The sequence below is a fragment of the Aegilops tauschii genome, chromosome 6, assembly GCF_002575655.3.
Source record: "Aegilops tauschii subsp. strangulata cultivar AL8/78 chromosome 6, Aet v6.0, whole genome shotgun sequence".
NCBI lineage: Eukaryota > Viridiplantae > Streptophyta > Magnoliopsida > Poales > Poaceae > Aegilops > Aegilops tauschii.
Genome location: NC_053040.3, coordinates 422,073,994 through 422,088,163, shown reverse-complemented (window position 1 = coordinate 422,088,163; position 14,170 = coordinate 422,073,994). Strand labels below are relative to the sequence as shown.

The 14,170-nt window shown below is 44.7% G+C and overlaps 1 protein-coding gene across 1 annotated transcript; it reads left to right on the top strand.

Annotated features, from left to right (window-relative positions):
* Positions 1-541: 541 nt before the first annotated feature.
* On the top strand, positions 542-1,715 carry LOC109757450 (photosynthetic NDH subunit of subcomplex B 4, chloroplastic). Its single transcript, XM_020316274.4, has 4 exons — positions 542-912; positions 1,003-1,058; positions 1,166-1,237; positions 1,373-1,715. The coding sequence occupies exons 1-4, from the start codon at positions 645-647 to the stop codon at positions 1,505-1,507; spliced, it is 531 nt and encodes a 176-aa protein (XP_020171863.1). The 5' UTR covers positions 542-644; the 3' UTR covers positions 1,508-1,715.
* The last annotated feature ends 12,455 nt before the right edge of the window (positions 1,716-14,170 follow it).

Below are 14,170 nucleotides of genomic sequence, written 5' to 3'. Positions count from 1 at the left end.
GATGGCGGCATCTTCGCCGCGTGGGTTGCGGCATCTTTGCCGCGTGGTTTGCGGCATCTTCGTCGTGTAGTTTGCTGAGGCGGCCATTTCGGGGTGCGGATTTCTGTTTGGCAACGATGATGGCGTCGAGGAGCTTTGGTCGCGGCTCGGGCTTTGGTAGTCGGATCTTCCCGGCGTGTCCGAGGTGCCCGTTGGTTGCTACGGCGGGCACGGTCGGCGCAAGTCCTGCATATTCCCTTGTGATGATCGTCGTCAGAGTCGGAGCTGTCAGTTGTTCGCGCGTGTGGCCTTCTGTTGGCATGTGCCGTCATGGTTTTGGTGCAGCTGTTGTAGCTCTGTGATCCCATGTCGGTGGCCAGGTTGGCCGGTGGTACCCATGTTATATGGGTTGGATTGTATCGGTTTTAGCTCGGTTTTCCGTCAATTAACCGGGCAATTCTCACTCCTTCTTAATCAATGAAAATGGCAAGTCTTTTGCCTCGTTTCAAAAAAGAAAATGTTTGTGAATACGCTGGAGGAAAAATACCTGGCCGCCCAAAGCACCGCAAACCTTATCCACCCAAAAAAAATGTTCCACCCTACAAGCGGCTCCCGTCAGCTCGCCCCAGCGGCAAACTCACTCGCTACCTAGCAACCCAGCAGCAATGGCGTCGTCGTTGCTGAAGCCACACTCCCACTGCTCCGCTCTGCCGTCCGGTAGAAGCGGCGGCCTACACGGCGGCAGCTGCCCCGCGACTGCGCGCGTAGTGCAGGGGCCAGCCGGGAGGAGGGGCGACGCGCTGAAGGCGAGGGCGTTCCCGCTGGACGTGGTGCCGCTGATGGTGACGATGGTGGAGCACGTCGACAACCAGAGGGACTGGGTTGTCACCAAGTCCATCTGGCATCTCAGCGACACGGCCATCAAGAGCTTCTGTGAGACTTCTGTCTGTGCTTCTTGCACGGATGCAGCTTCGGTTATGTCTGAAACTTACGTCGTTTTTGTTCATCTTTTTGTTCGGGTAGACACGTTCTACGCCATGTTCACGGTCTGGGGCGTCTGCTTTTTCGCGTCCATGAAGGCAAGAACGGCAATCCCCAGTCTCCACCAGTGATCTCCAGAGTTGTTGAAATTAATCATCTTCTTAGATCGTGTTCGTGACGCGGCACTTGTTGTATGAATTGACAGGATCCGTTCTACGACAGCGAGCATTACAGGGGGCAAGGGGGTGATGGCACGGTGCACTGGTACTACGATCGGGTACGCATGCAGCCTCTTCCCTCTATTTTGCCACTCAGCTGAAAGAACATTCAGACAAATCGAACGGTCGACACAAAATTAATCTATTGTTGTGCTGAAGAAATGTGTGGCTAAGTTGCAATGCTGAATTTGCAGCAAGAGGACATCGAAGCGACCGCGAGGGGGGATCTGCTGAGGGAGGAGCTGCTTGAGGAGATCGAGCAGAGGGTCGGAGGGCTGAGGGAGCTCGAGGACGCGGGAATGGAGGGGGAGCTCGAGGAAGCCAAGTAGCCGTGAGACCCAAGCGTATATATGCATGGATTGGCAAAACAGCTTGCCTTCCTCCGCTGAAGTTGAGTGAAAAGCTTGTACTCTTCAGTCTTCAGTGGCAAATTGTGCAATATACATTTGTACAAAGTAAGATATACATTCTCCACTAGAATTGGAGGCACGCCATTCCTTGCTATGCCAATCGAAATCACAGATCGATTAACACCAATATTCGTGCAACACGCGGTCAGACTTATTTACATGCTTGCAATTCGAGGGCCTCTTCGGCTTGACGGTCTCATTTGACATGACTTATATGCACTCCGGAAGATTGAAATATGTTGCGGAAGTCATCCGATATTCATATGAAATGGAACAATCCATAATCTTGTTGGACATAATATGAGGAACCTCTTGGGAAAAATGTCTTGCCTAAACCTTCCATGTCATGAAATTCTTGTAAAATTCTTGTGGAGCATTTATAAATCCAATTCTTAAATTCTTGTGTTGTTGTTTCCCTTGGGACTCAACAGGCCATGTCATCAAAATATTGCACGTGTCTATTTTTAGAGTCCAAAAAGGTGCATAGAGAGTAGATTTAACATTAAGTTGTGCTGTTTCGGTTTAGTCAAACATATTTGAAACAATGGATCCAAATCTAACAACTCTTATGCCACCCATAATCATCAACGCCTCCCTCCCTAGCATAATGTTCCACCTCCCTTGTGAGGTTTGTTGGTTGCATCATACACCATCGCGTTTTATTCCTCAGCTATCAGCAGGGGCGTAGATAAGCCCCAGGCTACCCGGGCCAGGATTGTAGCAACAGTATCATACTGTAGCTACAGTACCCACCGTAACTCAAAGGCTGGCCTGGGGCGTGGAGAATTCCTAGCTACGGCACTGGCTATCAGCCATTGTTGTTGTCACCACGCTTCTTCAATTTATCTCGTGGCTACAATACCATGTTCTTCACAAGGGAATGTTATGTTGCCATCACTTCAAGTGATCATTGAAAGGATTGTTGCAGAATTCTCGGTCCACAAAGTTCCTTGCGGAACTCCATAGAAAGGTTTTGTTATCACCCCATCCGATAATGGTTGGCGTTTTACTTTAACCTCATTCATGGTGTCAAGTATAAGAGGTTTCAACATTGCTTATGCCCTTGAGGCATTGACAGCATGTTCAACAACTATATTGCATATCTCAACTTGTGCAAAAATCATTTGGGGGGGGGGGGGGGGGGGGGGGGTCACATGGACAAACAAGCAGCTCGACGCGTCTTGGATAGGGTTTTGGTCTCGAGTGAATGGATGTTGCAGTTCATGATTCGCTCGCTCCCGTGTCGAGCTTCATCTTGGTTTCGATCACTCACCGCTATTGTTGGACTCTAGAGAGGCATCCTAGAATAAGAACAGTTGTTTCTTATGTAAGGAACAATGGCTTGAGCAAACGAGCTTCGATCATCATCTTGCGACCTGATCAACTTGTGGCAACATTGGTGAAAGGATCAGTATGGTTGACTAGAGGGGGTGAATGGGTGACTAACAATTTTTCGAACTTCCTTCTCAATTTTAAGAGATGCAACAAGAAGATAGGTTATCTAGATATTCAACTAGATGGATAACTTACATGTCAAGCTCAAGAACAACAACAAGCTAGAAAGATTAATATTTAAAATAAGCTTGCAACAAGTAAGTAAAGTAAATAATAAACCGCACGTGGAGACGATGATATAGTTCCCAAAGTTCCCTCCTTTGGGGGAGGTGCATCTTCGTTGGAGAGGTGTGGCGTGATACGTCTCCAACGTACCTATAATTTATCAAGTATTCATGTCATGTTTACAACAATTTCATATGGTTTTGGTGCACTTTTAGATGATTTTCATGAACTAACCTATTAACCTAGTGCCCAGTGCCAGTTGTTGTTTTCTGCATGTTTTTGGTTTTCCAGAAAATCCATACCAAACGTAGTCCAAATGCCACGAAAATTTATGGTGATCTTTTATGAAAAATAAGAGACCCAGGAGCTTCAGGAGGGAGCCAGAAGGTGTCCAGGGGGCACAAGCCTGGGTGCCACAAGCCTCTATTCCGAAGCGATATCATGCGGAGCTCTGTCATTCCCGGAAGGGGGAAGTCATCACCAGAGACCATCTTCATCATCCCGCTGATTCCATGATGAGGCGGGAGTAGTTACCCCCGGGGCTGAGGCTATGTACCAGTAGCTATGTTCTTGATCTCTCTCTCTCTCTCTCTCTCTCTCTCTCTCTCTCTCTCTCTCTCTCTCTCTCTCTCTCTCTCTCTCTCTCGCGCGCGCGCGCGCGCGCGACCTTGATAGGGCACGATCTTGATTTACCATGAGCTTTGTTAATATTGTTGGATCATATGGTATTCTTCCCTCTCTATCTTTGTTGTGATGTATTGAGTCATGCCCTTTGAGGTTTCATTATTATCGAATTGAATATTGGATTTGAGATCACTTATGTATGTCTTGCATGTGGATACCCGTGGGTATTCTATTGACTCACTTGATATATGTTTTGGTAATCCTTGCGGATTTCCATGGTGACATTGGGGTAATCTAGGAATGGAGGTTCATACACGTTTTCGTCCTACTTTCTCCGGTAGAAACTTTGGGGTAATCTTTGAAGTTCTTTGTGTTGGATTGAATATTATGAATCTGAAATTGTTTGATGCATATCAAATAATTGACTTATGGATACTTGTGGTGACATTGAAGTATCTAGGTGACATTAGAGTTCATTGATGCGTATCATATGGTGTTATTGTAGTACAAACTCTAGGGCTGTTTGTGACCCTTATAGTGATGGCTCAATAGATTGATTGGAAAGATAACTTTGAGGTGGTTCGCTACCTACAACAATTTCATGTTATGTTCTCCGCTATTGATAAGAACTTTGGAGTGATTCTTTATCGCACGTTGAGGGAATGTTATATGATTCAATTATGTTAGCACTGTTGAGAGATTGCACTAGTTAAAGTATGAACCCTAGGCCTTGTTTCTAAGCATTGATATACCATTTTGCTCGTTGTTTGTTACTTGTTACCTTGCTGTTTTTATTTGTTCAGACTACAAAAACCTATATCTACTATCCATACTATACTTGTATCACCATCTCTTCGCCGAACTAGTGCACCTATACAATTAACGATTGTATTGGGTGTGTTGGGGACACAAGAGATTTCTTGTATTTGATTGTAGGGTTATTTGAGAGAGACCATCTTCATCCTACACCTCTCACAGATTGATAAACCTTAGGTCATTAACTTGAGGGAAATTTGCTGCTGTCCTGCAAAACTCCTCGTTTGGAGGCCCAGCAGAGTCTACAAGAAGAGAAGTTGCATAGTAGACATCATGGCGGCACGATTTCCACCAAGCGCCACAATGGATCACCTTATTCCTCTCGCGCCCACACACAATGCAAGGTGCCACGATTCCACTATGCGGTATCCATGGAGGCGGCAACCGGAACCTTTACAAACAAGGTTGGTGCAATCTCCACAACTCAATTGGAGGCTCCCAACAACACCACGAAGCTTCACCGCAATGGATTGTGGCTCTGAAGTGGCATCTTCCTTCTGCATGCCCAAACACCCTAGAGTAACAAGATCCACAAGAAAAAGTAGGGATCAAATTTTCTTTGGTGTAAGTGTAGACTTAGGTCGTCTCCCTCAAATCCTAGGAGATCAACAAGTTTGAGTGGCTAGGGAGGGAGATCGGGCAAAAATAAGCTATGAGCAACAATGGAGGAGAGATCGAGGGGCAAGAGGTGGGTCAAAGGAGGAAACAACCCTCCTTTATATAGCTCCCCCTCCCTAATCCAACTATTATCCATATCTTTGCACTAAATGGTACTTCTGCACCGGAGAGCGGTACGACCACTTGGTCCCTTCAAACAACATTGCGACGACGTAAGAGGTACTGCCTCTTAGAACAGTGGTAGTATCTGCTATTAAAAATAGACGTTATTATTGTAGGAGTACTGCCCTGGTACCGTGGGAAAAACAGTGGGGAATTAGCCAACTGTGGTAGTTCGTACAGAACTTGGCCTGGTAGTTCCTCTCCAACAGGGGAGCGGTACTTCCGATCAAGGGGCTGTATAGTTGCAGTACACATGCTCCAAGAGGTACAACCGGCTAATAGGTAGTGTCGGCTAAAATATATAGTCGGTACTTTCGCTCTAGTACCATTGTCAAAACAGTAGGGAATCGCCCCACTGCGGTAGTAGGTGCGGTACTTACCCCGGTAGTGCCCCTCTGCTGGGGAGCAGTACTACCGGGCTAGTACGTGGTACTATCAACCTGGAGTGTCAGCATAAGTAATGCTCCCCCTTGGGGAGCGGTACTACCGCGTGTACTACCAGGTTGCAGTCATCATGCACATTGGAAGAAGTTAAGTCTCTACTCGAAAAACATGGGAAGGTAACGTGGGTGCAACTTTGGTCTCGTGTATGTGTTTGATTCTACCCATACCTTCCAACGCAAACTCCCTCTTAATAGTCGGATTTCCTACAACCCAAAGAAAATAAATCGTCATCTTCACACTTTTCCTTATAGAGGGAAACCTAACTGTCTTGTGCCACATTCGAATATGCATGTGTAGCTGAAGCACACGGTTAGTCCGCAAATTGTGTTGTCATCAACATCAAAATCACTTAGGGAATAAAATGCCCTTTTCAGATATGGGCCTCTGTGCAACTCAATGAACTTGTGGGAACGTTATTCGCGGTCTCCACCAATACGTTAGGGTTGCGACGCCTATCTTGGTAGTTAGCTCAAGGAAAGAAAGACCACCTTTTCGTTGAGCCGGACAACCTTGACGAGAAAGCAAACTTATCAGACAACTCTGTGGCAGAGTGGGCCAGGCGCTACTAGTTGGAGGATTGAATATAGTTCATCCTTAGATTAGATGCAAGGAACTTTACTAGCGACTATGGGGCCATCGACTCTAACACCCCCTTCCATGCCATGGCTAATGGCACACTACATTGATGCGTCATTCACCTGTCGTGGGACAATAATTGGGTACTATCTAAGGCGTTGGTGTTCCAACAACCCATATAATTGTTCCACCGAACCTTGTCGGGGTCATGCGATCGAGGAGGGGGCTTGATCAGGCATAATTCATGGGAATCCAAAAGGAGGGTGTGCGACTCGCTCAATGTAGCGATGCCACCCCTTTCTCTACCACCGAGGTTGAGGAAGCGATCAAGGCAACCAAGGCTAGTATGGCTTGAGGGGTAGATAGGTTATTGTTGTTGAAATCTTTTATTCGAAGTTTTGGCTTCTCCTCGAGGAACATGTGTTCTAGCTTTGGAAGGTATTTTTGAGAGGTGCAGTGGATATAAAAGAAAGACGTTGAACTTTGATAGTCTAAAGTCGATTCGTATGGTCCCTGAGGCAGACTAGATTAGGCATTATCGACCTATTGTACTGATGAACATGATCTGTGATTTCGTTGCCAAAGTATTTCTCTCACCAGTTTCTTAATGAGTGGTGCATCCAAACCATTTTCCTTTACCCGAGGTGTGAACATTCTTTATGGGATCATCGTGCTTCATAAGGTCATTCACAAGTTTAATTTCTCTAGGGAGGATGGTAAGATGGGATTTTCCTGGGAGGTTATGCACAAAAGGAACGTCTATTTTCAGCGGGTGAATTGTGTGGTGCAACTGGGCTGGAGAAACAATTTACCATCAATAGCAAAGAGTGAAAGGATCTTTTAAAAAAACATTTGGGAGTGCGCAAGGGTGGCCCATTATCCATGTTCATTTTTCAGTTTGGTGGTGGAGATTGTGCCTGCTATGCGGATGGAGGCAAGGGAGAGGGGCATATTCACATTGTGGTTATAGACTTGGTCCATGGAGGCTATTTGATCTTCAATATGCTAAAGATACGCTCATCTCCACCCGCAATGATCCTATGGACATTATGAACCTTAAATTCTTTTGCACCATCGAAATACACATATTGCAGAATCATGGTTTCAAAACTAAATGTATGGTATAGCAAGCCACATCTTAATCTTGTATTTACCCTATTCATAATTACACATTTCAATTAAGAGAGGTCTAAGAGGATTAGATTTGATTTAACTCTTGAAATAACGACATTAGAGCATGGCTAATAGAAGAGCCAACTGCCGGCTCTATACCAATGCCACATCATTTGGAGCCTTCATACAAGAAACATTAGTGACTACAACATTCAATGCTTACATCCAAAGTGGAGCATAGAAACGTAAATAATTCGTAGGTATGAAGAAGACGCCCGCTTTTAGCTAGCAGGCCGGCTGCATGCTGGCTTTACTTTCTCGTAGCTTGAGCTGTAGTTGGGTGATACGTGAAGCGCCGGCTGCGCGCTCTCTCTCTTCGTTTCTCACTCTTTCAGCTAATATTTTGCTGACATGAAAGATGTTATAGCCAGCTGACTAGGACCTATTATACTTGCTCTTACTGCTTTAGGTCAAATCTCTTTATATTATTTTTTGTCGATTCTCCTCTTGGCATCATGGCCACGGGTAACATTTACTCCCTCCATTCCCAAGTATATAATAACTACATGCAAACTGAAATGTGTAAACAAACACACCATGATGTGTCTATATGCATCTAATTTAGAATTTTTTTCGAACATCTTATACTTGTGAACGGAGTGAGTACTATTTACTGCCATACGAATATCCTTCTTTTCAAAAAATATTTTTTACTGCCATACGAAAAGGTCATCGCGTACAAGTGCGTACGAGGACCTTCTTGTGTACAGTATTCGGGATGCACGGTACTGTATGCACGCACAGTAGCAGCAGACCATCAGTGCTGTCTACTAGCACGGTCCCTTGACGTGTCACCTAGATAGCTAGCCACACAGGTCAGTTCTGATCAGACTGCACTCCACATCAGCCGGTGCACGGCATGGCCCGGCCGGTGCTGCCCGAGACCGGCCGTCTGCAGGCGCGCCTAGCAGCTACGTACGTAGACACTGGACTACTGGAGGAAAAAGGTGTACCTGTACTGGCCTCGCCGCTGGCTGCAGCAGGCTGACGAGCGGCGATCCAGAGTTCCAGACCTCCTCCGATTGCCGAAGGGACACATCCGGCTGCATCCAAGAAGCTGTGGGCGCTGATGATTGATGAGCGGTGAAAATGAACAAAACTGGTCTCTTTTTAGGGTTTTTATTATTTATGTCACTAGTTATGTCTCACTACTCAGTTTTATCATTAGAATTTACAACTACTCAAAAATGCCATCGATTCGTGAGATGTTTGTTAAAAATGTCATTAGATATTAAAAAATGTCATGTTTCGTTAGATGTTTGCTAAAAAATGCCATTAGACATTGTTATTTTCACGTCAAACCTGTTGACCATGTTATATGACAAAAATAAGCCTAGACCCACATGTTTCTCCCTATCCCACAATGATAAGTGTGGCCCCGCTTGTCAGGAGTAACCAAGCGAATAATTTTACAGGAAAATAAGAACGTTGTTGGGACCAAGTAGGCCTCACACTTTATTGTAGTGAGATAGAGGGAGAGCTGGCATGTTGGTCCATAGGTATTTATGTCATTATAACATGGCAAAAGAGATTTGAGTCACAATAACGGTGTCCAGTGGCATTTTTGAGCATGTGTCTAACAAAGCGATGGCATTTTTGAGCGGTTGAAATTCCTAGTGGCAAAACTGAATAGTGGGACACAACCGGTGGCATAAATGATAAAACCCCCTTTTTAAAACTTCAACATAAAATAACCCTGATCTGAAAATATTTCACAAACTGGTCCCTTTTTGCATGACGCCCCAGGCTAGGGTATCATGGTAGCGACGTGTAGCATGGCGCTCCGGGTTAGGACGTGATGCCAAATAGCATGGCGCCCTAGCCCGGGGCGCCATGCTATCTAGCATATGACGCCCTAGCCCCAGTGAAAATAGACGAAACTGGGCCTTTTTTGAGACTTCAACACAAAATGATCTCTATCTAAAAAAAATCACAAGCTGGCCCCTTTTTGCATGACGCTCCGGGCTAGGCGCCATGATAGTGGCATGTAGCATGGCGCCGCGGGCTAGGGCGGCATGCCCAAATAGCATGGTGTCCTTGCCCGGGACGTCATGCAAAAGGGCCAGTTTCTGAAATATTTTCAAATTGGGATCATTTTGTGTTGAAGTTTTAGAGAAGGGCCAGTCTTGTCCATTTTACCCTAGCCCTGGGTGTTATGCGAAAGGACCAATTTCTGAAATATTTTCAAATTGAGGTCATTTTGTGTTGAAGTTTCAAAAAAGGGTCAGTTTCGCCTATTTTCACTACTCAGCTTATGGGAACCCGAGAAGAAGTTTCGACTTTCGGGTGTTGTGAACTTTAGGTATGTTTGTATCGTTTTAAGTTGCTCGTCATGCTTGCCGATATCGTTTTCGATAGAATTATGTAAAAGAGGATTTTTTGGATAGGCCAGAGTAAATCGACTGAAAACTGTTTTGGGGTCAGCCCATTCATTTGGGTCGTCGGATGCAAAACCAACAGTCAGGTGCCCTTCTTCAACCTTCTCCCTATTCATTTTCTTCCCCAAGCCACCCCATGGAACACCCGCTGGACCGCCAGCTGCCGCCGACCGCGGACGGAGGCACTCCTGCGCCAGCCTTGCCGCCCTGCCCTCCCCTCAACCGCCCCCATCGCCGTCCACGGCCATCCCTCTAACCCCGACGATGAGCATTTTTTCTCGGCGAAGCTGCACCACCCCCACACCCCTAAGATATATAATGGGGTCGTCTGCGGGCCTAAGATCGATACAAGAGTCTTCTCGCACCCTAAGATAGACCAAGATAACTTTCTCCAGCAAGTCGTCGGCTACTTCTTTCTTCCCTCTATCGGCCGCTTCTTCCTTCCGAAATCGACCGACTCAAAATGTGTTTTCAGGCTACTGACTTGCAACTAAATTGATTTTTTTTCCATCAATATATCAAGTCTCTATCTTTACTACTCCCTCCGTGCGCGACAATTAGGGGTTGTTTCGTTCTTGTCCTGGAGCAAACTTGTCTGGCCTGAAGCTTGCCTGAGATCTGTCTATACTCTGTTTGGTTGGTGCCTGGATAAGTTGAAGCTAGCCTGGCCTGAGAATCCCAATGCGTCATTAGCCTGTCTAGAAAGTAGGAGACCGTCATTAGCCTGGTCCAGGCAACCGAGAAGGGACGCTAGGGTGCTGCCTGGGAATCTAATTAATCATGCATGTGCGAAGGAAAAGACAGCTAAATACATTGATGTGGCACGCATTATTCACCACCAGGCATGGTCCCAAGCCAAACAAGGCTTGTCTGGCCAGGCAAAAAGCTGCACTTTCCCAGGCGTGAGCCAGGCGCTCGAATTTGCCAGGCACGCTGTCTAGGACATCAACCAAACAACCTCTTAATATGCATGAGAGGGTTACTTAAATCTCTACTATGTCCCATCTTTTATTGACTTATCAAATAAAATTATACTTCAACAACCTGTGGGCAATAAGAGATTTTGTAAGCCGAAAAGTTCTTATCAAAGAAGCGATTTTTATTTAGGTAGGTAAATCATGAGTAAAATTTTATAAACTATTTATATAGTTACATTAATATGGACAGGTAAATCACATGTTAACATACTAGAGTATTTTTATCTCGTTGCAGCACATGGGCAATTATTTAGTTGATATAAAAAATAAATTCAGTATCTCCAACAACCGATATGTGAACATTTTTATCATCGGCCTGATATAAATAAACATATTCAGGCTATGTAACAACGTCATATGTGTACATCGTTATTGGTGCGATAAACGCTGGATTTTTTTTGTCTCGTGCTTTCTTGATCTGGTGACCGTAATCGCACTCACTCCCTCTAGTTCGACATCGATATGCTCCTCCAGGGGGCCACCTTCTAGAAGGATGCATATAATCTTGTTATGCATGAAGACAAGAGGACTACGGTGCGGCATCGATACACTCTTCCAAGGTTTCAATGAAGTAAAGATCTTCAGTTGGCTACTTTTTGGAGATAGGCCCTCTCCTCGTGCCTTGGTGCAAGCATGTACTACCTATGTTCACAAATATAAGATGGTTTTACATATTTCAATATGGATTGTAACGAGTGGACAAAAACACTAAAATGTTCTACATACACCGATTCAGAAAAAAAAAAGCTAAAACATCTTATAGTTGTGAACGAAGGAAGTAACTCTTGCCAGTTTGTTGTCACTCTTTGAGTAATGCACCGATATAGGGGGTCCCCTCTCCCCGCACAATTTTTACAAAACTAAGTCATCATCTCACCTCGAATCCACCTCATCTCAATTGGTGCACGTACATCCGGAACAACAGTTGATCCAGCTCCAAGAGTGTCTTGCCTCCATCAGGGTTGTATTCGTGGTCTCTAGCATGGGCAAAGCTCGCCTCTTGCAGTGCCATAGTGTCTCCGGCTCGCCGACCGATATGAACGAGAACGGGTGTGCATCAAACTAAAAGAAGTTATATTGCTCGGTTGAAAAACACAATAGATAAATGTTAGTTGACCAAACTCACGGTTTGTCTAAGTGGATTTTGTGGGAGAAGGAACAGTTGGAGGAGGAAGAAAGATGGAGGAAGAATAAACAAGGACGGATGTTGATCTTAATCAAATGCCCAAAAAAAATCGATTTACCCAAAATAAATTTTCAGGCAACTTACATATAGCTGGACCATTTAAAAACAATCATGCAATTATTAGCATAAGCATTATTACTTTTATAGAAGTCAGCTGACCTAGTTAAGTTTTGCAATTGTACACCCAACTAATATACCATGTGAATTTAACTTAGAAATGCATCGTACGAGTTAGCTAGTACTCCTTCGTCCAGAATTACTTGTCGTGAAAATGAATGTATCTAGACGAGTAGGGCATTTTGAAGACCGAGCTCTATGGAGCCCTTTATTTTTAATAATTCAAAATTCATAAATTTCAGTTTCAAAAAATTCTAAAAAAATACACATGTATGCAAGGATGTAAAGTGTATGTGTGAAATTTTTTAGGATGAAATACCTGAATTGCGAGCTGTAAAAAAAATCATGGACTTTATAGATGAACAGTGCATATGCTAAAAGGCCCCAAATTTGTTTTTTTGTGTAGCTCACATTTTAATGTATTTCGACCTGAAAATTTGCATGCATGTACATTATGCATATAGGTATATATGTATTTATTTTCAGAATTTTTTGAAACTAAAAAGTTTGAATTTTAAAGTTTTCAAATAAAGGACTCCATGAAGCTCGGTCTCCGTTTGGCATTTTCGTATCTAGACGTATTTTAATTTTACATAAATCTATTTTTATCCAGTTTTACGACAAATCGGGACACAGGGAGTAGTATATAATTCTGATCGCAAGTTAGTTAGAGGACCTCCTCAGAAACTTGATTGTTCGGCGTTTATGCTTGGTTGCGTTCCAGCTTGCACGTGCATAGCTAAGGTTACAACGCAAAGGAATTCCGTGGAACCCTAGTGCATCCACATGCTTGACAAAACTGCAAAGAAACAAACGACAGTATTCTACACGACGGTGTTGCATTGCATTCCTAGCTAATGCCTGCCGAAGTCAGAAGCACATCGCACGTATATAGGCCCCAGCTGATCATATGCATGTTTACTTGTGCCAAAAGCCTAAGTAATCTAGACTAGGGACGCGCTGCATAGCTGGGGCATAATTATTAGTTAGTTCATGTTTGAAGACAGAAACGGGGAGTATGAAATGCCAGCGGCCGGCTTCTATGTCGATCTTTTGATGAATTCACTATTAGAATATTTAATATGGATTACACGCTCGATCGGCTTACTACAAGAGGAAAGCACACAAAAAGGAAGGCACTATCATTTCATTATAGTAGCACGGGCTATCGCCGTAGACTTTTTCTCGGAGGAATATAGGTCATATACTTATCTTCATCATCAACCCGCAGTTAGTACGCACTGCTAAATCCTGAAAATAGCTCATTATCTGGTAAGCAGACGAGGATGCATCACTCTTTCTTTTCAGGGTTTGTATTAAAAATGACTAAAACGAGTGAATAAACACGCTAAAACATATCTATATATCTAAAAAGAGTTAAAACATCTTATACGGAACGGTGGAGTAATAGTGAACGGAGAGAGTATATGATGCCGCCCTCTGCTGCTAATCCATCCACAAGCAAAACTGCGTACACCATCTAAGGTCTTGCATGAGAGAACGAGGCTATCATGTAGCCAAAGAAAACTTGCCGACCTCGACTGGAGAAGGGGCCGGCAAGTCATCCTTGGCTACACAAACAGGAGCACCTCATCCCCACATGCGAGACCTTGGATGATTTCTTCATCGTCACCCATAGGACGTGCTCTCACCTGACGGCTCTAGAGGGGGGAGGAGGAAGACAAGCTAGCGCCCGATGGGCAACGCGAGATCGGCCGTATAGCTAGAGCAGATAGAAGGCGTGTGTCTACCTGTGTCCGTGCGTCTGAGGTTGAGCGAGCGCCTATAAATAAGCTGCCTGCAAAGCGAGCAACGAGTCCGGGAGCCTGTGGGAGAGACTCACGGGCCCTCGGACGGTCTGCGACACAGATCAGAAGAGAAGAGATGTGTATTTAATGAAGAGCGCCGTTCGATCGCCGCGCACAGGAGCGCAACACGTCCCCCCTGTCCT

Excerpts from the sequence above, each read along its gene's own strand:
- LOC109757450 (XM_020316274.4), top strand. The coding sequence starts at position 645 with ATGGCGTCGTCGTTGCTGAAGCCACACTCCCACTGCTCCGCTCTGCCG. Across the intron at positions 913-1,002 it reads CACGGCCATCAAGAGCTTCT|ACACGTTCTACGCCATGTTC; the intron begins GTGAGACTTCTG and ends TTGTTCGGGTAG. Across the intron at positions 1,059-1,165 it reads GCTTTTTCGCGTCCATGAAG|GATCCGTTCTACGACAGCGA; the intron begins GCAAGAACGGCA and ends ATGAATTGACAG.